We start from the raw sequence: 22,330 nt of genomic DNA on the forward strand, positions 1-22,330 counted from the left end.
AGGATTTAGAAACGCTCCAATCAAGTATGGCACATAATTACTGCAGTAATGTTCTAAAGCAGAGTGGAGGTGGTGAATAACTCATACTGCCTTATTTAGCAGCAGGTGATTAGTTAAGTTGTAAGGGGGGGGGGGGCTGTTCTTCATCTTTCCCTTATGTGTGAAAAATTCAGTTTGCCTTAAGGCAGCACGGAGAGCTGGTACTGACCTAATCCCTCAGCAGCCCAGACCTGACCTGCTGCAAATTTCCACCTCTGCCAAGAGCGCAGAACCACATTCCTCTCCCCAATGCTACAATGGCCCCCGGATCCACTTACCTCCGGGCCCTGCTTAAACCCTGGCTGCAAAACACATTATATAACTGTGAATCAAAAGTTAAATCTCTAAGCCAGCAGGTGAAAATGCTGTAATGCATTGTGCTTGTTTGGCAAGCCCTAAAAAGCGTTGTTAAATATTTTCTATAGTTCCTTCTTTAAAGGTTTACAGTTTTTCCTTCTCCTCCCTTCCCTGCTAGGGTCTTAAATCCTTTCTGCTCAGCAAACGCCAATTTTCTTTTGTTCTGCTAGTGCTAAAATTGATATCTCTGTTCATCGCTCTTCCTCCCTTCCCGGTACACCTAATTGACCGTTATTGCTAATAATGTCGTCAGAGATCTGGGAGGGATACTTAATACTGAAGTACCCCTGGGAATCAGCTCCGGGAGCAACCACAGGCAGAAATAAGTGCTTATTTCTTCTTTCAGCCCTGCAGAAGCAGATAGCTTGAAGTAAACTCTCCTCCCTCTATGCTCAGAAGTTTAAGTAAACAATTTGAAGGTCATGTTCTAGAACACAAGTGGCTTCAACACCCTCTTGGTGACACCCTGCTCAGCTGTATTATCCTGAGAGAGAAACACGAGCGTAAATAGTGGCCTTCTCCTCCAGAGAGGTGGGCAAGCGGGTGTCAGCGTGCAGCTATGTAGAAAGAGAAAATACAAATGTATTTATATTGCACCAAAACCTGGGGATGGTGGCTAAGAGTTTGGAAGCAAACTAGCGATGTGCAGAAAGGCTACGGCACATCGTGTCGGGGTGCGGATGAAGGACATTCAGCTGCGTAACTCTGCTCCTGCTGAAGTCACTAGCGCTGAATTTCCACCCGGAGAAGATAAATGCTCCCAGGCCCGAGGACTTGATGACAGAAGATGTGCTGGATGGAAGATAAAGACATGGGGTATCATTGCTAAGATTGTGAAGCCCATGGGATTTACTGGGGTGTTGCAGGGGTGCCATCTGCATGGGTTGCTGCACCCACGGGCAGGGCAGCTGGCATGGGGGGTCTCCCAGGCTTGTACGAGTGCAAAAATACGCCAACACACCTTTCCAGACCATCCTTCAATTGGATGGCCACAGTGGTGGGCTTGACACTGATGTGCAGGTACTTGGAGGTGGGTGAAAATGTCTCGGAGCGCTCAGGCTCACACAAGCCTGGGCTGAGATGGGGTGTGTGCGCCCGCTGCGAGCCGCTCCGAGGCCAGGCCAAGGGTCACTTCTCTACAAATGTTCTGCTTCCTAAAATGGTTAGTGAAAGTAGCTTAGGCAAAAATGGGAGAGAGTTGTGAAAAGTGGAGAATGTCTTCTGGAGACCTCTGACAACCAAAGGCTTTTCATTCTGTGTTTTCCATGAAATGGTGCTGGGAGGAGGAGAAAGGACAACTTGGGAACATCCCGCGGCTCCCCCCACACCTCACCTGCAGCCAGGTGTGCTGGCTTTGGCTGGGTTGAAGTTAATTGTCTTCCTAGTAACCGGGATGGGCTGCGTTCTGGATTTGTGCTGAAACCCCCCTTGATGACACAGGGGTGTTTCGCTACCACGCGGCAGCGCTCGCACAGGGCCAAGGGCTTTGCTGCCCCTCGCCCACCCCACAGCCAGCAGGCTGGGGGCACAAGGAGCTGGGAGGGGGCACGGCCGGGACAGCTGCCCCCCACTGAGCCCAGGGACATCCCAGACCGTGTGGCATCACGCTCAGCACATAGACTGGGGGAAGGCGGAGGAAGGGGGGGACGCTCGGAGTGATGCCGTCGGCCCCCCAGCCCCCGTTAGGACGGAGCCCGGCTGTCCCGGGGGTGGCTGAGCCCCGGGCTGCGGTGGGAGCGGGGAATGAACGCCTTGCTGTGCCCCGCTTGCCTCTGCGGCTTTTGCTGCAGCTGTTAAACTGCCTTTAGCTCAGCCCGTCAGCTGTCTCACTTGGACCCTTCCCACCCTCTCCCCCATCCCACCCCACCGGGGCAGTGAGCAGCCGTGCGGGGTTAGGTGCTGGCCGGGGTTAAACCACCACACCGGGAAGGAGGATACAGCAGGCAGGACTCAGGCTCCCCGGGATTCTCTCCCCAGTCACAAGCAAGGCATTTTGCATTTTATATCCTGCTCCACTCCTATCTAACAGCTTAGAATTTCTTTTTTTAAAAGCTAAATTATTTTTTTTAATCTTTCCATCTAGTCATTTGAGGAAACTTTTTTTCTCTGGAGAAATTATTCTATCTTTATATTCAGTAAGGAAAAAATTAAACATGATCGTATTAATTATGGTTCCTCATTTAACATAAAATTGTAATCAAATGGCTTGTATGTCTAAACAGTTGTCACAGTGGCATTGAGAAATTACGACATTAAAAGCTTGCACTTAAGTTCAAAATGTTTAAATTATACATCTCAAAAGAAGCTGATGCAACATTTAGGGAGCTACAACATTTTTATTTTCAAGTAGAAACACAAAGAAGCAAAACACTTTCAATATATATACTTTTGCTTTAATTTCCAAGTTTCTAGGATGCCTATGAAACAAAACTAGATTTTTATTTTATTGCCTAAATTTAATCTACAGTGCCTTCTTTAAAAAGGAAAGGGCAGTCTGGCTGAGCATCTTCTGACAAAGCCCGCGAAGCAAAAATACTCCAAGGGCATAAAGTCTGCAAGGCTGGAGCAACAGAAATCATCTCTTCTGGCCGGACTTGCCTCACTGGGTTTCTACCAGCCTGGTAGGGACTTCTGGTGTCTATGGCTCCAAACAAGTCCGCCTCAGAATTCAGGAATGATTTCCTGAGCCAGAAAACCCTGGAGCATTTCTGTCTGCATTTCAGGAAAAGACTTCCTTCACTTCAATGGCTGGAGCTGCTCAAATACCCTTCCAGAAGGAAGAAAAATAGGAAATTGTCAGTATAACTGCTCAGAATAAGTGGTGGTGGGTTCCTTCTGTGAGGAATAACAAATCACTGGTTTGGGTTCAAAATCAGAACAGTGGAGTTTTGGGTTGGGTTTGTTTGGGTTTTTTTGTTTTGTGGTTTTTTTTGTTATTGGGTTTTTTTTGTTACCTGCTTCTTGCAAAACAGGGACATGCACACATGAACCAGCTCCATTCCCACGTGGCTCTGTGTAGCTCAGCCCCTCTGCTGCCAGGCCAAGCAGCAGGTATTGGAGAATACTTGAAAGTTCAAGTCCTCCTTGAAATGGTGACCATCTACTTAAACCTCCCCCATAAAGGCTGGAGCTTGAGATAAACCCTCTCTCGATGAGCCCTACTTCCCAGATTGTGAGGGTGTACTTCGATACCTGATAAAAATCAACTGTTCATGACTGCTGGCTCCTATGATTGAAATGACAACTGCTTGTAAAAAACTGCCAGCCACAGCTCACTAAATTTGCAATTAAGGACTCATTTCCAATCTCTCTGTAAGGCACACAGCACAACCAGAGCTTGCATATACGTATTTCAGATCCTAGCATGTAAAATAGCAGAGTAGGTTGAAGGTGATCCAATATTATAAAGTGCATTCTGAGTTGGGTAAACACGCTCAAGGGGTTTATGGCTCCTGGGAATTGCTGTCTTTGCTGCCTGGGGAAGCTGTTGTGTGGTGAAAAATAGTATTCGTTGTGATTTTTGAAATGCATTTCAAAGAATGGGCTCAGGGGTAGTATAAATGTGAATTATTCCCTCCATCTTTGCATCATTATAAAAGCTATTTTCATTCAACACCCAGACAAATGGATCTAGGCAGCAAGGGGCAGAAACAAAGCCTCCTGCGAGCAGGAACTATCGCAAAAGGCACGGATGTGCCCGTCTGACAGCACACTGAGAAATCAAGCCCTCGGGAGCCGAAGAATCATCCCTTCCAGCCCCAGTTCAGCTCCAACAAGAGGGTCAGTGGGGTGGCCAGCACACCGCCAGGACACCGCGGGCAGGAGGCCTGAGCAAACCTCCCACAGATCACGCAAGTTGAGCACCTCCCAGCTCTTCCTGGCATGAATCTGCAGTTGAACCCAGTACAAAAGCTCTGCAGCCTCCTAGGTCTTTGCTTCCTAGAAAAAGATGACAAATTCTGATAAATGCCAGATTCTTCTTTGCATCTTCCCCAGCCGCTGGCAGCACGGCACCATCGGCTGCTCCCACCTGAGCAGGAACTATCGGCTGCACCTGCTGTGACACAGGGTGCTGCTGTGGCCAAGGAGGGCAGACCTGGGCACAAGTCACCAACCTGGGGACAGCCCGTTACAGTATGTGACTAATTTGCCTTTGCCAGGCGATGCAAAGATCCATTGCCACACGATGCCACCATGGCAGGGCACCAGCCCTTTGCCAGCCCGGAGGAGCCTGTGGGCAGCCGGGCTCAACCTTCCTGTTCCCAGGCCAGCAGCTCCCGGGGCCGAGCATCAAAGAGCTGCTACGAACAATGTCAGCCCCAGCGCACAAACAAAACCCAGGGAGGTCACAGCAGTTCCCACAACAAGAAGTCACCAGCGGTTAACAAAGGATAAAAGCAAAAAAAAAAAACCAAAAAAAACCCACTCAAGCTGCTGGCCCCCAGTTCCTTCCATCTGCACCACCCCTGAGCAGGGGGGTGTCCATCCCTGGGGAAATCAAAGCTTTCCTCTCCATTGTTCCTCAGCAGCCAGAGCAGCCCGTGGCCCTCTGCCACCGTGGGGTGGCTGAAAGCAACCCAGGGCTGCCGTGCAACAGGACCCTGGGCTCTTGCTGCCATCGTCGGTGCCCCGCAGAGCTGCAGCGAAGCCCCTCTCCCAAAGCAGGAGGCAGAGCCGGGCTGGCTGGGTGCGATGTCCCGTCCCAGCCCTTCCCCGCTGGAGCGTGGCTGGGGGCTACCACAGCAGCTTGGCAGCAGCTCAGGAATATCCACGACACGGCACGGTGCCTCCAAAGCAGATGTTCCCAGTCTGGCATGTTGCTGCTGCTCCAAAATCCACAACCTTGCAGAGCTCTGTAATTTAGATACCTTAACCTGGCTTTCAACACACATAAGAGGGCAGAGCCCTGTGATGGTGATGGATCACATCTAAAGACAGACCAGGAGCACTGCCTTCGCATGCCTCCCTGGCTACGTAGTATTAACCAGCTGTAATTATTTACAATCTTCTTCCTGTTTTACACACATATCGCTACTGTTCCTATTCTTATACTCCTCCCTCGACATCTCCTGGAAGTCCCTGCCAGGAGCAGGCTGGAGGAACCTTTGATCCAACACAGCTTTATGTTTATTTGGGTAAATTAATGACAGCCTGGAAGAAAACTGTTTTGACTTAACAGCCTTTATGTTGCCTTGTCTATATGGAGATTTTGTCCACATTGCAGCCACTGGTAAAACTTGAAGTGCCAACAGCCCAGGAGTTGCACAGGTGTCCCTGCCGACCTTCGCAAGCAAGTCTCCTCTGCTTTATCCACAACAGCAGGAGCTTGCTCCAATGTGGTCTCCATCAATGGCAATACTTACAGCAAGACCCAAATGGAAAGAAGCTGTTGAACAAGGAACTCAAAACTCTGTTCACCACTACCAACAAAAGCAAGGTTTGCCATATGGGGACTATCTTTCAGGGAGATTTGTACCCTAAATGGGGCTTTTCATGAGAAATCCACTTAGTATTCCTCTAAAATTCCAGGAGCGTGAAATCCCCCACTCCTTCTTCTCATTAAGGATGAAGGAATGCCAGGTATGTGGCAGGAATCTGGGGTGAGAGGAGGAGTGGGATATGTTTTAAGCAAGCTGTAGTGTGGGGAAAAAAAAAAAAAAAAAAAAAAAAAAGGATCTAAAGATCAGGATATGAAACATATTTCCCAGCACTGAGAAGCAACACCAGCCAGCAACATTGTGCTAATGCACATGCTTAACCCGAGGGACACAAAACTAAGTTTAAAGATGACAAAAAACCCCCAACCCTGCCACATTCAGAAATCAGAGGTGCTTTTCCTAATACTAGACATAGACAAGCTATGCAAGGTGTTACGCAAGAAGCTTACTTATAGCTCAAACCCAGCGCTAGCAGATGGCACCTACCTTGTGACAACCCTCCTCGCACGCATGGTGGAATTCCAGGGACATGTCGTTGTGGGTACACCTAAGAGAACAGTTTGGGACCTTCTTAAGGTGCTTTGCCTCTGCAGCGCTGACAGCACGTTAGCTGATGGCTTCTAGATCAGGTGGATTTATCCAAGTGTAGCAGACAAAACACTGGAAGGCACCTGCTGCTCAAGGTGAAAGGGGTGACGGGGAGGTCACCCCCAAGGAATGGGGCCCTGTGTGCCCCAGGGGACTTGTGGTCGTTCTAGCCGCTACTGAAGTTATTTCTAAAAGTTGTGTGGAGGAGCCCTATGCAAGTCCCTGCTAACCCTCAAAGCAGAGCAGGAAGGTCAGATCAACAAGATTGTTTCTTATCTGGATGCAGTTGGGTTGCTGTTCCAATGTAGAAACGTCAGTGAGGCAGGCTAGGTTTCCTTATTAACTATCCTCCTTTGAAGAGAGCGAGAACACCCTAAAGAACAAAATCTCCACATCAAAACCTTTCGTGGAAGGACAAGACTACCCAAAAACTCTTTGCACAGACTCAAGCTTCCCTCCATGCAAGCCTCAGACAAGGCAGTGAGTCCCCAGCCTCCCATGCTTGAACGGGACAGTTTTCCTACTGGGCACACAGAGCCATTTAGGAGCACGGAGGATGCTCCAGAAAGAGGTGCAGAAACAGCGATGGAAAGAAAAGGAGAAAAAAAATCAGGTTTAGCTGCAACCAACAGCCTCCCACCCCTCCTGAGCACCACGGCGCCTGGGAACATGCCTACACAGCAGCCCTGTGTGCCACCCCCATGTGCCATCATGGCAGCAACGAGGCTTTTGGGGCTGCAGGTTGCCATCACCCCTCAAAACTTCTCCCACCCAGAGGTCCACCACACACCCTTGCCCTTCATCTCAGAAAGGAAGGTACCCAATGCACCGTGGTCTTCCTGCTCTCCAGTGCTCTATCATCCAACTTGTTCCCAAGTAGTTCAAACACGAGGAGCTAGGATGATTTCCAAAGGTGTCTCTCCTCTGGAATTCATTTGACAGAGGTTTGAGTAAAGCCACACTTTTCCCTTGCATATTGGGAAGCTCATTTGTCCAGCAAGACTTGCCAAGAGCAAGGCACCAGAATTCCCCAGGGACAAGTTTCCTCCTGACTATGGCTACAGCTTCCAGTAGAAGTGCAGGAACCTGGATGCCTTCACTGAACCTCACTGTCAACATCAAAGATGCTCTCCCCATCAGCACAGCACATTTATTTCCCGACAGATGAAGGGAGAAGCTGCTTTGTACTTCACCTCAGCTCTGAAATAAATAAAAAGCCAAAAAAAGTACTGCCCTGCCTAAACCCGGGAATTTTAAGAGCATAAAAGCTTCTGAGTCAGACCACAAATCCAACTTGCTTCATATCCTGACAGCAGTCAATAGTAGTTGCTTAAGAACAAAAGCATGGCATGATCCTTGCCCCATTACGTACTCCTTCAGGCAGCGAGTGGTTTGCAGACCTTCCACCTGGCCCGCTGTGTATTAAGCATAGATGGACCTATTCTCCACGATTTTGCTTGACCTCTCCTCCTTCCCCAAAAACCCCTTTCCAGGCTTCCCACTGTTCCTTACTGTCTTCTGCAGTCATTATGCACCCTGCAAAGCCCTCCGCTAGCACCGTGCTCGGGTTAGCTTTGCCGTTACAGATGCTGAGGCACAGAACTGAGATCAGAGCAAACAGCCTGAAGTGTCGTGAGTAAACAGACACGAAAATGGATCCAGGTCACCTGACTCTCCGTGCAGTACCCTCGTCATTGTCTCTGCTGCATTAGGAAATGGAAATCAAGCCCACTGCTCAAAAAGAAGAAAAGATCCCTAAGGATGTAAAAAGCCCAATACAATTAAAAAAACCCACACCACCACACAAAACCACCCCTAGGTTTGAAACTATGGCACTTTGCCACCCTACGAGGTGGGGCTGGGCTCATGTGATGAACAAGGTGGGGAAAAGGTGTTTGACAACTAAATATAGGAAACTGAGCACCTGAAAAGAGGCAGCGAGAGAAGCTTGAAGAACTTCTGGCAAACCATGCGGGGGTTTGAGCCCCTTAAGACTGAGAAGTTTTGCTGAAGCTGATGCTCAGGGACAGGTTTGCTATTTGCGCAAAGCCGTGGGAGCGAGCAATGGGATTCAGCACAGCTGCTCTGTGCCTGATGTATCGAACTGCGGTGGAAATCCCACCATATGACTTTGGGGATAATGTTAAATCCATTACAGCATTCTCCCCTCCCCTGCTCATCCCACACAAGCTTCAAAACTTCTGGTTTATGACTAGCTGCTAGAGGATCATTGCAGGCTGTCTCTGGAGGGATAATCCTAAATTTTAAGTGACAGTTCATGGGCATCTTCTCTTTCTTCTGAAATGCCGTCTTACACAGCACATTAAGTATTTTGGAGATTAATAACTGGAGCAAAGAGTTCTAATCTTGGTGTCCTAGCAGAGATTTAGCAAAGAACAGTTAGTGTTTGAAGTCGCTGTGGCACAGGAAACATAAGAAGCCTTGAAGACCAAAAGCAAGGCTCGTATGCAGCTCAAACGGAAATCTGGGACATTAGACACGTGATCTATGTTTAGTCTCCAGGGCTTCTCACTGACGTGGTGTTTCCACTCGGAGCAGGTCTTAGGGACCCTGAGAAAGGTGGAACCCAGTTTGAGCTCTCTTTTAGATTAAATAGACCGAGCTCACCATGCCAGTTAAATTGCAACCTGTACTTTTGTATTCTTTGACCTGAATTAGGTGATAACTGAATTGTATAACACGGTTACAGGTTGTTTCGAACTTAATATACCGAGGACCAAATGGGAACCACTTGGCCACCTATGAACTGGCAACTGCGCTTTGTCAGCTTGCAGGACACACGCCAGGATAAACACACTACAGATTTTGAGGCTGACTGCACAGCAGCTCACCCACCAGCAGCCCTACGACCACTTGGCAAAGGCCCTCACTGCGTCAGTTCAAGTTTCCCGTCCACAGAACGCTCTTCTCCCCTCCGCCCCAACCCAGTACGCTGCTTTCTCTTTGTAACAATTCCTCCTACTGCTCCTCACGCAGCCACAAGTCCCATGAAAAAGGAGCCCAGCAAGTGCCTTGTCAGCCTGCTCCCCTCCCAGGTGGCATAAGCCAATGCACAGAAGAAACAGCCCAAGCTCCTTTGGGATTTAGCGAGCCCTGTGCCGATTCTGCACGTGGGTGTGAGAAAACCTTGCCACAACAGTCACAGTGGTGGAGCTTCACAAGGACTCTGACCAACACTACTGTAAAAAGTAACAGGGCTGCACCCTCCTGCCCTCCACACCACGCACTCCTCTCGTTTTTCTCCTGCCAGCACCAATGCCCATGTAGCGCTACAGCAAATCGTATCGGGAAACTGAACTTATATGGGTAAAATTAATCCTGTTCTGCAAAGTTCCTCCTGCTTTTCATGGTGCTACTCCAAGCAACTGAATGTGCACCAGTGCATTCAAGTCTGTGACTGTGATCACGTTGCCCAGGTTTATTAGTTACTCCAGCTATTGTGGGGATAAAGTAACAAATGAACAGCTAATAGCTAGATTATAAAATTATGCTTCCTTGAAGTGCTTGAGCAGCCGATCTGGCATCTCTGTACAGAATCAGAAAGCCCTGCTTTGAATTAACACAATTGAAGTGTTTGGCACAACTCGGCCAAACATTTAAAAGTAATATAACCATCCACTATGGATGCCCTTTTAGGCCTTCATTCTGCAACACTTCTGTGCACAACACCCTCTTACCTATTTAACAACCAACACCAAGTACTGGAACAGATTTCTCTCTCTCAAGTAGTCACTCTGCCATGACAGCTAAAGATATGTCAGAAAGGGGCCAGACAGCAAGGGGACATCATATACTCTACTCCAGGTCACTGGTATGAACTGAGATCAGAAAAGACATGTTGGGGTGTAACTTTGCGGTGTTTAAGCACAGCACGTTTTTCCACATTCTTTACCACCCATAGAATTGCCTTAATGGTCCCGAAAACCAGCACGCCTCCAGGTGGCTAGGGAGAGGATCAATAGCCCAGATTTGAGGTTACCTGAAGCCAGCAAGCTCCCTTCTACTCCTCCTGCTCCCCTGCCCAACAGCTTGTCAGGACCCAGCCAAAGGGCCACCGAGACCCGTACCCCCCCCACTGAGCACACCCAGTGCTGGGTGCCACAGGAACTGTGTAAGAGCGGGTCTGTAACAACACTTCCCTCACACACTTGCCAAAGAACACACAACTGCAGGACCTCCTACGCACAGGTGACAGCTCCACATTTGACAGCAGATTTTTCTTTTTTAAAATCATAGATCTGGGTAATACTTTTTGAATCCAGAAACTTGTGTATCACATCCTGTGGCAACAAACACCTCACTTCAACACCAACAAGCACCTCATGTCCTTTGCTTTAAATTTGCCAGGTGATAACTTATCTTGAGTTGTGGCTTTCGGGGACAGCAAGCCACCACCTCTTCACCTTCCTTATACCAGTTATTGTCTGGATATTTTCCCCATAGCCTTAACTTTTCCAGCCTAGTAGTTCACAGTTTTTGCCAAAGTGATGGAGTCTGTACAGGTTTCGGTTCAACATTTAGTATTGATTATTCTTTTGGGAAAGCAATAGCAAACTGCTCCGTGTGACAAGTGAATTCCCCCAGTCAAACTCAAGATAGAGCATGCTGTGCAGCAGGACAGGGGCCTGGTTGCAAACCTGCATTTTTCAGTAAGGTACAATCAATCAAATACATCCTTATTGCTGTAGTCTTTAAAGAGGTGAAATCACTGAAACACATAAGATAGTGGTAAAGCAAAAAGTTTGCTTTATTGCTAAAACAACTTGTGATAAAGTCCCATCAGTCAAGAGCTGCCTTGTGAAAACACTGAAGGGCTGCAGGAGATTTGGCAGTCCTTCGGGACCGCGCTTTGTGGAGGGTTCTGTCTTTATTGCTGGACAGTGCTTTAGGTAACCAGGTCTCCAGTTTCAACCAAGACATCAACATTACTGACATAAATGAAGTCAAAAAGTATCTGAAATCCCTGACTTGATAACCTGAAAAAAGTTTAGCAGAAGGTCTGCAGCAGGCAGGCAATCAAAGGAGACAGGAGTGCAGGAGGAAGCACGGCACAGACGCCCCCCAGCAGCGAGCAAGGGAGACGCCTGCTGGGCCGAGCTGCTCGATACAAGCCCAGCTTCTGGATCATGCAACAAAACCAGTATAAAACCAGTACATTTAAATTCGAAAAAAGGAAAAAAAAAAAAGGAAAAAAAAAGCTGTAAACCATATACTCTCAACCCCCCGTGAGTCTTACTGTGAGAGTTTATAAGATGGTATTTTTCTCTGGAATGCACTTCTTTTGTGTTCCTTCTGGCTGATGCATACTCTATGTCTGAGCAGCACTAAGTCCAAGCACACGGTCCAAGTGCTGCCACGACCACACCGGTGGATGCCCCAGCGCTTCTCCTCCTCGTTCAAGTGACCGGATAAGAAGCTGAGCACTCTCTGAGCAGCCAGCAAGGCCAGGCTGAGGCCTGCACTCCACGCACAGCTCATGCTGCACACCAGGAACTCTCCTTGTCTCTGCACCGTTATCTCCATCTGAGGGTCTGTGACAGACGCGGTGCTACACCTGCTCACCAGGATTGCCTGCGCTGGATGTCAGCGCTCTGCTAGGTGCTAACGCCTCTGCTGTCCGTGGGGCCTGCTTTGGGAGGCGAATGGGAACATAGACATTTGAAGCACAGTGTTCCTTGAGGTATTCTCCCCCTTTTTCTTCATAGTCTTTTCTGGTTATCCAGCCTTCCTCACGGGTCATGTATTCCACTGCCCAATCCCTAGCCCCATACCAGGCATCTAGAACAGGGCTGGAAGCAAGGTGAACCTGGATGGAAGGAAAATAGAACAACAGTGTCAATTCAACACAGGAGAGAAAAGCCCTTTTTACCCTAATTACAGTGGTATATGACACAAGCCACTGAATTTCAGAAATCTGAGCTGATTGTTCAGTGCCTCTGGGGAAGAGTAATGTTAGGAATGGTTTTGAAGTGTTTTTTCACCTTGAGATCAATTCTCCACGAGCCTGCTTTGTTTCTACAGGTTGAGAAAGCTCATGGGTGTATCACACTCACTACCAGCAGCCCTCACAGCTGGAAACCAGTACAGGAAGAGTTGGCGGTACTTCAAAAGAAGCATCAAGTACTCCAGCAAAACTTCCTCCCTGCTTGTAGCAGCAGGGAGGAATACTGCAAGCTCAAAAATCACAGTATGTGGGAAAGAACCACACATGCTCTTTCCACTGGTGTGGATTGATACTTCCAGTTAAACTACTTCTATTACTGTAGCACAAAGTGCTTTCCTGATTCAGCTATGGGCTTGCTAGACTAGACACCACGTAAATCCCACGCATGGTATCTGTGAAGTGACAGACTTCTGACGGGAACCACACTATGGACCATATTTTAATGGAAAGGAAGCAAGCTCTTAATCGGTTACAAGCAGCAACATTAAAAGCAGACAAAAATGGGCTCATTTTCTTCCCACAGACACAAGTTACACACTCCAAACTTAGCAACCAATATCCTTCCTAAAACTACCAAGTATATGGCTGTAACTAAGTTCCTGTCAGTCGCACGTGACTCAGAGCTACATACAATAACTGTGCAAAACAAGGGTTGTGGAATCACAAGATCATATCTGCACTAATGTGCAAGATTGTAGATTTGAAGAGACACAGTGGTCTAAGAACAGCAAGGGAGACACTCCTGAAAGTCTCCTTACAAAACGCATTACAAACTCTGGGACTTCCCCAGCTTGTACTGTGCTTGCAACTAAAAAGAGTTGCAAAGGATCACAGGTTTGCAAGATACTCACTGAATCTCTCTTGCTGCTGTCTCAGCCAACCATTACATGTAATGAACTGAACATGTAACGTAGTTTTGAAGCACAGTTTCTCCCAGCAACTACTCCTAACAAAGGTCACTTGTTCCACATAGTAACTGTCCCAATCCTAAGCAATCTGCAAATTTCCAGCCAAACATACTTGTGTATGATCCTTCAGCTGAAGCAGGTTTTCCTTTTCCAAGGCATCCACCCTACTCTTTCTAACATCCTCAGAAAAAGCAACTGTATCTTCGCTTAACTTAGTGTCATGTCATGAAACACGTCTCCATTCTCATGTTTTAAGTACACCTGCTCTGCACCTCTCCCAACCCGAAATACTTTTGAACACAGATGAACAGGCTGTTCATGCACACATCATGTCAATACAGGTACCTGAAAAGATGACTGAAACGGCCTCATTTCAAGGAGTTCCTTCTGGACCCTGGCTTTCAGTCCAGGGTACATTGTATTTCCACCAGTGAGAAAAACATTCTGGACAAGAATAGCTTGTTGTTCCTTTGGATACCTACAAGGAACAAAAACCAGCTTCAGTCTTCCTCAAGGACAGCTCTTCTATGAGCTGAAGAACTATGGGTAATACTTGTCTTCAGGATTCACTTTGAGAAACTTCCTTCACCTCTCTAGCATGAAAACCTGCATTCATCTGTTTTCTGGAAATTCAGGGGTGGCAGAAGAAAATCCTTAAAGCCCTCTAAATCAACAGCTCAGTAGAGCTGGAATTCTTACATTTCAGAAAACGCAATCTCATATGTTGATACAGTTCAGGGGTGACATCTTGCCAATTCTAAGTTGTCTGGAATTAGTTGTCCAGCAAGCATGCCTGTATCATAACTTAAAAATGTCACCTCTGATTTTGGTCTTGCAAAACCAGAGACTGCCAGCTCATTGTTTCACAGAATGGGTATTTACAAGGATTTCTTGTTTTCCTCTGTAACAAGCTGGACCAGGAGTCTCCAAATTGGGGTGTCTGCAAGACAATCCACTGGGGTGCAGGAAAAATATTTATTTATTAATGGTACAAAAAGTATAAAAATTATTTCACCTTTTTCTATTTTTTTAATTTCTATTTTTTGTGTATGTTTTAAAATGTATATAACATTGGTTCATTAGTAGTTGTATGTATTTTATAGATATATTGAAGATGTGTGCTCAAAAATTTTTCACTGATGGGATAATTGATCAAAAAGTTTGGAGACCAGTGACTTCAGACAAGCAGAGTTACACGTGGTTTTCAGAACAGGAAGGCATGTCTAAACTGCAATGCTCAACCCCACCAAAAAGAACTATTCAAATGTATTTTCTCAAATTATTAAGTAACCAGTATTGCGAAAGCCGGTATCAAAACAAGACTAGCTTGTTTGAAGTAAATGCCAAGTAGCCTTGTAAACTCACCTCTCAAGGACATATTGCATGGTTTCTGCTATACCAGCCTGGTCTTCTCCTATCAGAGAGGGCTGGAAGACAATCTCTGGAGCCCTGATTCTTTCAGTGCCAAGGAAAAGCTGGTGATACTCTGCCAGGTTAAACACAGGCTTTGAAAAGATGAGATTGAGTAGTAGTGAGAAGTTACATTAAAGAACAGTAATATTCTAGAACAAGCAAAGTTTCCAAACAATTCTGTACAAAAAACAGACTTTAATGCTTCCACAGATAAAGGGCCATGCTGTAAAGGGCTCCAGAAAGCCAAGGAAGCTAGACTTTTCCTATACTTTTTTCTCTTTCATGACGCTCAATTCTAAGGCTCAACCTCGCAAGTTGAAACCTGTGTCCACTGGGATGCAATATTAGGCTCACAGAAAAAAACCTGAGCGGAACTTTTTCCCCCTAATAACACAGTACTGCTACAACAGGCACTGCCTGCAGAGTGAGCCAAGCAGGTGTATTCATGTTCTAAACCAGAGGTCCTCAAACTTTTTAAACAGGGGGCCAGTGCACGGATTAAGTGGCAGGAAGTCAGATATCTGCGGCTGCTTGGTTTCCCTCCCCAACCCCCAGCGGGGGGGGGGGGTGGCGGTTACTGTAAATACCGGGGGCCAGACTGAGGACCCTGGGGGGCCGTATCCGGCCCACGGGCCATAGTTTGAGGACCCCTGTTCTAAACCATCAGTAAGATTGCAAGGACCTCTCCTCTCTTCATGTCCTGTTCAAATGGTTTAAGCAGCTCTTCCAAAAGCAGGCAAAGAATGTTTGTATTTGGAGAAGTGTTAGCAGACTAACTGGACAACCAGGAAGCAGCAACCTCTGGCACTAGGTGTAGATACAGAAATCAAACCTGCACTGCAGCAACAGGCTTCTCAGCTTCAGGCTGTTCCTCAGCAAATAAAGGTTCAAACTCATTAATACTTTCCACATCCTCCAGTGACTGTTCACTGCCTAATGGATCCAAATCGGGAGTCTGGAAACAGAAAAGGCATATTGTGGTAGGTTAGCTCAGGTGTGCTAGGCACACATATGACTTCAATTCTGGTGACACATTTGGAAAATTCAACACTCATTTCCTCAAACCTCAGTTTTAAACATGCCTGAAACCAAATATGCTGTTCTCCAGCACTGGCAACAGAAGTCAAAATGGTGAACAACCCAGAAAACAGAAATTAAGATAGATATTCACTCAAAGCATAAAAACCAAATACTTTCAATAAATTTATTGCAATGCCAGCTCAGAAATTAAGGCCTTAGTCAGCAGGCTGGCTGCCAAGATCCCAGCCAGCCATGTCCTAAACACAGCATACTAAAACATATTAAAATAGCTTTTTAAATTGGTTAAAACTTGGTGCACTCCCAGCACCTCTAAATGCTCTGTAATTACCATTACATTCCCTGCCTTGCTTGTGTGGGACTGGAAAACAAATATTTGCTAGCTACAAAGCCACCACACAATTTTTGACAGTTTCAACCACCTAGCATTTGCACACAGGATATACCAAAAGCCCTTGTATTTCACACAGATGTGAAGGTGCTCCCAAAGCTCCTTTCTAGCAAAAAGCTCACTCAGAATCCTACAGTACTTCACTGTTGTGAAACAGAAGCAGCTTTTTAATGATCGCCTTTAATTTTGTGTTACAATGTTACCTTTGGGATTTTGTTGTTATTTTAACCTTGATACATTTGTTGCAATTTCTAAGAGCAATACAAGCAGATTAAGCTAATTCAAACAAACTATCTAGCTTATATCCATTTAAAACCCAAGCAATTGCTCGAACTGAACTTCAAGCAGTTACATTGTTACAAAAAACAAACAATAGACACCTGGTGTTTTCTCCAACACTTAAGGCTTAAATCAATTTCTTTTGATGTCTTAAAAAACCCCACACCACCCAACAAAAACAGCAACAGAAAGAAACATAGGACTCAGCTGAAGACTTGGCACAGACCCTAAGACAACATAATTATCTTTTAGAGTGCTTTACACAGCCACAGAGGGATGGCCTATCTTCACAAATGGATTTGGTGATAATTGTAGGTGCTCTCACAGAGCACAGACCAAACAAGGTTTGCAGATTTGTTCCAAGGTCTGAGACTGCACCTGGTAAAGGAGAGTGGGATCGAAGACAGACGTGCTGGAACAGAGGCAGAACCACTGAACAAAATTACAAGGCGGCGATAGTATTTCAATTATCTTTTTCTAGAACAATTTCTTTTGACAGAAGGTAGAATGATTCTTTACCACAACGGTAAGCCCATCATCCACCTCAATTTCACTCAAACACAGTCATCCTGATTCTTACACAAGCTTTACTGACAAGAATAGGCAAAATAAAACACCTAGAAGATACCGGTTCACCTGCTAGTTCTCGTTACAACTCAAGTTCTCTAAAAGATTCTCCTCTATGCATTAATTTTGTTTTTCTCTCTACCTTTTCCTGAGCAAAGACAGATATAAGTAAAAATGCTCTATATAACCTATAAGAAAGGCAATTACAAGTAAATGCACGAACAGCTTTAGACTATCTCTTAGAAGCAGCTGATATGTGCTGGGCCTGTATTAGTCTGGCAAAGCAGACAAATAAGCTTCTCGTCTTCAAGACTGCTCCAAAACCAAGTGTACCAAACATTGCTTTTATTTTATTGTTAAGTAAACAAAAATAGGACATGCTGCTTAATTGCACCAAAAAAAAAAAAAAGGTAGCCAGAATGAAGGCAAAGGGCTAGTTGTTTACATAAAGATCTCCCCTTTCCAGTGCAGAGAACAGAAAGGGAAACAAATACTGTTTTTAACAAAAAGATTGATAGGTTCTTTTATATCTTTAATAGAAGGCTACTGATGTTTAAGGATGGTTGTTTTAGGATTATAACCACTTGAGGCTTAAGTATGTAAGACTTCATGTCATTTAATTGCAGGCACTGAAAAAAAAAAAAAGTCTTTTTCACATACCAGGTCCACTTCACCAAAATTAGTGCAAAAAGCAGAGTTAAAGGTTGGTTTAAAGTATGAACACAACCATTATGTTACCTGCTGCATTTAGAACTTCTGAGCAAGTCAACCTTAAATAAGGACAGCGGCTGGCACCACATGTGGCCACAATAAGTACAAAGGGAAGCAGTGGTATCTTTAGTGATACCTTCTCTGACCCATTACAGCTATTTTCTTTTTTCTCCAATTTCTTAAAGATGGGCAAGAAATTTTTAAGGAAACTTACTGATTTTATATAACTACAACTACAGTGCACAACAGCAGACGAAGGGTTACTGATTTCAGGCATACTCTATACAATCAAAGCTGTCATTTTCTGTAGCTGCATAGGAAAGCTGGATAAGAGAGAGGCAGTTGCTAAATTAGCAAGAAGTTGCAGTGTGTTAAAGGAAAAGCTTAGTTCAATAAAAGTCTGAAAGGGCTCATTTCCAAGCATAGAAACTTAATTCTCTCTGAAAAAAGAAAAGGATTAACTTGGTGAAAATATTATACCTCTGGCTTGCTGTCCACAACATCTACTTCAATATTGACTTCCGCCTGTAGGATTTTCTGCTTCGTCTGTTCAACAGACGAACTCAATTTGCTGATATAGGACTGAAGTTCTTCTGCAGAGTCCATGTTCAGCTCCACCAAAGCTTTGTGGAATTGATCCATTTGACCATCCTCTAAGAGTTCCTACAGACAGATCAGAGTTAGCTGTAATGAGCAGCACAGGGTAATCAACTATCTGTCAACTGCATGCTTACAGACCCTTTGCCTTCATCATTACTAGATACTATGATGTGGATGCTTTGGCAGCATTCAAAATATTTCTCAAAAGTAGTACTGTTCAGAACCTGAAAGCAACCGCTACATTAACAATCTCTCCTTTTTATCTTGCAAGTAACCTTAAAAAGCTCCTATCAGAAAATACACAGGACAGTCACAGCTCCTTTACAGAAATGTATGACCTTCTCATAAAGCTGCAAAGGCAGCCTGCCCTCCTCCCAAAAGACCACACAGAAAACTTTGCCTTGGTTACCTGCACATATAGTAACCTGTCCAGCCTCTCTTGGTCAAGTTGCAGCTTCTCTTCTCGACGACGTGCATTGAGTTCTTGAAGTCGACGTAATTGCTGCTGCCGCCTCTCCTGCTTTTCCTCTGATGTCAGTGTGCTTCCCAGCAGTTTGTTAGAGAAAGGCAGCTGCATCTTGTGCACGTTGTTCTCATAGTACTCTGGAGACCGCCACTTCTGTAGCTCTAAATGTTTTGAAAGCAAAATAATTATTTTGCCAGGCTGAAAATGATGATTTGTATGTTGTATGCTTTCCACGCTAAATTCAGACTTAGAAGAAAAAGCAACACCAGTCCAGGCTGGGATTCTGTCACCTCTCGGCAGCTGCCCCCATATTTCACCACCCCCTCAGAGCACTACCTTCCCATCACATGCTCAGTGCACACGGTTCAGTTCTTAGTGCTCTGATCTCCAGCATGAAGGAAACACAAAGTATTAAGAAGTGGGAAGCGCACACTAATGTCCCTTCTGTCTTCCCAAGGTAAGGGAGAATTCTCATGCATTTCTAAGGACTCCTGCAAGCTCTTTCGTAAGTGACAAATTTAAGAAAACACTTTTTTGGCCGCTACTTAATGACACCATGGAAATTTTAAAACTTTTTTAATCCACAAAAAGTCATGAGAAGTGTCCTCTGCAATTCTGGAAACCTTAAAGCAGATAAGAAACATAGCCAGATGCAGAAATCGTCCTAATCAATTTAATGTTTTGTGGAAGTATAAAGTAACTAACAAAATAAACTAATTTAAAATTCTTTTCCTCTGCCATAACTCACATATTTATTCACAGAGAGATTTGAACTAATCAGATTTTTTTTTGTAATTTAATTTTGTTTCTATCTTAATGTAAATTCAAAACTGCTGTCAAGCATTTCCCACGAGGCAGATTATCAGAAAGACAGCTACAAAGAAAGTAAAATAGCAGTAAGAGTATTTCTGCCAGAATCCCAGCCAGCTTGAGAACAAGGGATATAGACAACAAAACTAAGTTTGGATGAACACTATCTAGTGGTAAATTACAGCTGGTTTTACCATCTATATAGTCCTCTGCAATGTAGCTATGCTCGTGCAGTATTTCCTCCATGCGGCTGAGAGTGATGGCAGCAAAATGTCCTGGGTATTTCAGCTGAAGGAGGCGTTGGAGATATACAGCTGCTTGACACCCTCCAAGATTAATACGTTTGCAGTTTTTAGCATCTAACCTGAAAACCCAAAGAGGCACAACTGAGGCTGGAGAGATCCACAAGTTCAGCCCAAAACAGACCTCCTACTTTCCCAAATATTATTTAATTTCTAATATGGTCAAGTAGACAGACGAATATCCACAGATAAGTATTTCAAGATTCAGTTACCAGAGAATCTAACACACCTGCTTCTCTCAGGCAACAAGCATAATCACTGCTTTGTTTACTGTAGACACTTTCTGAAACGCTCTGTTCTGCTTCCAAAAAAACACAGACATCAAATAATTTTGGCTACAGCAAGGAAATGTTCTATTTTAGAAAGGGCAGTGAGGGTCAGTGGAGCTAGAAGTAGTTCCTTTCACCTTTGTAACATCTCACAGTTGGCCAGGTGTAACCCTTGACAATTTGAGATGTTTACCAAATCTAACAAAGCCTTTGCCTGCAGTAAGGACTAAAGAAAAAGGGGACAGGGGGGCAGAGATTAAAAAAGGTGTGTTTTTTTTTAAAAACAGTAGAGCAACATAGCAGCATAACCAAAATTGTGAAAGCTTCAAGAACTTGCAGAAATCTCACAGACTACTTTCTTTTATCCCAAAGCTGCTTTAAAACCTAACATATGTTTTTTAATGCCTGATCCTACTTGGGGCAGATATCCCCTTCGACTTTTGAAAGTATAGATCTATGCACAAACAGTAACTAAAAAGGACAGCACTGCTTCTTCAATTCAAAATTCAATTTAACAAAATCTGCAGACCTAGTTTTAACTTGTCGGAATAAATTAAGACCTGAAAAGAGCTTATACTGTAGGAGCTGGAATACTTAATGCTAGAGGAACGGGTGTTTGCATCTCTTGAAAAGTCAATGACTGACAAAGGGAGGCTGCACTGTACTTAAGACACCAAAAACTCACCTGCCTTCCAAGACTGGTAAAATATGCGTACACTGATAACCCGAAGATATTACCAAACCACTGCAGGGCCAGTTCTGCCTCCTGTTGCGGTAAAAACTGTACAAGCTATCTACGCCATAGGACACTTTTGGCACTTGATAACACTCAAAGAGGAGCTCTGACATCATTTGTCTTGAATACAGAGGATTGCACACTGCTTCTGTCAAAACAATTGGATGATCAACACAACCCTGTAAGAGACAAGAGAAAAGGTATGAGGGAAAAATCCAGGGATACTTATCCTTGCTGCTTCTTTTGAATACCAGCAAGAACTCCTCCAAAACAGCAATGAGAAAGCACTTTATGCACAGGCTATTAATCACATAAGTTATGTCTAGTGCTTAAGGGCATAGACAACAAAGTCTTGTCTACAGCAAGGCTTCCAGTGTTAATTCAGAAAAAAAAAACCAACAACCCAAACTCCTAAGGGTGGAAGAGAATAGATCTTTAAACGCATATACAAATTATCAAAAATCCAAGTAACCAAAATCTAAGCAGTGAGGTGAGTGTGACTGAAAACCGGCGGAAGTTTAATTCAGCACTAGGTAGAGCTTTCAGACTGGTGTCACACCGGCAAGAAGCTTCACGGTCTGAGGAGCAACTCTCAACTCGGCAGTGTACACAAGCCAAGTAGACAACAAGCACCACTACTACGAGCGCTACACAGAACTAGTAACGTTTAACATCCTCAAAAACTGATCCTGGACGCTGGTTCTTGGCCAAAGCCTGACAAGACACTGCAGTCCAAACCTTTCACCCTACAGCTGTATCCCCTCATTTTACCACAAAACCGTGAAGAAACTAAGGGAACAGCGGGGCTCAGAAGACACCCCTGGGAGCACCTGCCCCGGCCGGGCTCGCCAGGGCTGAGGGCCCAGCCACCCCGGCCGCCTCTGCCAGGAGGGGGCCAACACCGCAGCGTCCTGGGTCAGCCAGGGGCGATGCCGGAGCCCCGTTCCCACCGCCCACCCAGGCACAACCTCCCCCGGGCCGGCGCCCCCCGCTCCCCCCGGCCGTACCTGCGAGGCGACGCCGAGGCGCTGGAAGACGTGGTCGAGGAGCAGCTCCTGCAGCTCCAGCTGGACGGGCACGTTGCGGTCGAAGGGCGAGCGGAGCAGCCAGCGCAGGGGCTCGGGGCTCCCCAGGTCGTTGCCCACCTGGGTCTCGGCCCCGGCCCCGCCGCGGGCCCCGCGGCTGCGCGCCGCCAGCGAGCGGAACCGCAGCAGGGGCTCGGCGGGGACGGCGGGGTCGGCGGAGGCCCAGCCCGCCCGTGTCTGGAAGGAGCCGTTATCGATCACCAGCGGCACCGGCTGCGGCGTCCGCACGGCCGCGCTGGGCTCCAGCACCGGGTCCGGCGCCCACCGCGCGTCGCGGAACGCGAACACCCGCGAGGCCGCCGCCATTTTGTGCCCTCGCGCCTCCCTCCGGCCGGGAACGCGGGCAGCCACACGCGTTCCGGGCAAGG

General features: G+C 46.0%; 1 protein-coding gene across 2 annotated transcripts; it reads right to left on the reverse strand.

The window, feature by feature from the left end:
- Positions 1-9,273: 9,273 nt before the first annotated feature.
- ACTR5 (actin related protein 5) lies at positions 9,274-22,313 on the reverse strand. 2 transcript variants are annotated; one of them, XR_005829936.1, is made up of 10 exons: positions 21,885-22,313; positions 20,827-21,056; positions 19,765-19,934; positions 18,704-18,921; positions 18,175-18,357; positions 15,541-15,663; positions 14,661-14,800; positions 13,641-13,773; positions 11,496-12,249; positions 9,274-9,286 (listed from the first exon to the last, which is right to left on the reverse strand). XR_005829936.1 is itself a non-coding variant. In XM_040608807.1 (9 exons), exons 1-9 carry the CDS (start codon positions 22,266-22,268, stop codon positions 11,992-11,994), a joined length of 1,839 nt encoding a protein of 612 aa, XP_040464741.1. In that variant the 5' UTR covers positions 22,269-22,313; the 3' UTR covers positions 11,167-11,991. The 2 variants fall into 2 exon arrangements, 1 of the variants encoding a protein (XP_040464741.1); XM_040608807.1 differs by lacking the exon at positions 9,274-9,286 and having other exon boundaries at positions 11,167-12,249.
- Between the last annotated feature and the right edge of the window lie 17 nt (positions 22,314-22,330).

This window comes from Falco naumanni, chromosome 10 (assembly GCF_017639655.2).
Source record: "Falco naumanni isolate bFalNau1 chromosome 10, bFalNau1.pat, whole genome shotgun sequence".
Taxonomy (NCBI): Eukaryota; Metazoa; Chordata; class Aves; order Falconiformes; family Falconidae; genus Falco; species Falco naumanni.

Bases quoted from the DNA above. Each gene is read 5' to 3' on its own strand.
- ACTR5 (XM_040608807.1), bottom strand. From the start codon at position 22,268: ATGGCGGCGGCCTCGCGGGTGTTCGCGTTCCGCGACGCGCGGTGGGCG. The intron at 18,922-19,764 runs GTAAAACCAGCT...CAAAACATTTAG, and splicing joins TGCAGAGGACTATATAGATG to AGCTACAGAAGTGGCGGTCT. The intron at 13,774-14,660 runs GTGAGTTTACAA...TGTTCCTTGTAG, and splicing joins ATGCAATATGTCCTTGAGAG to GTATCCAAAGGAACAACAAG.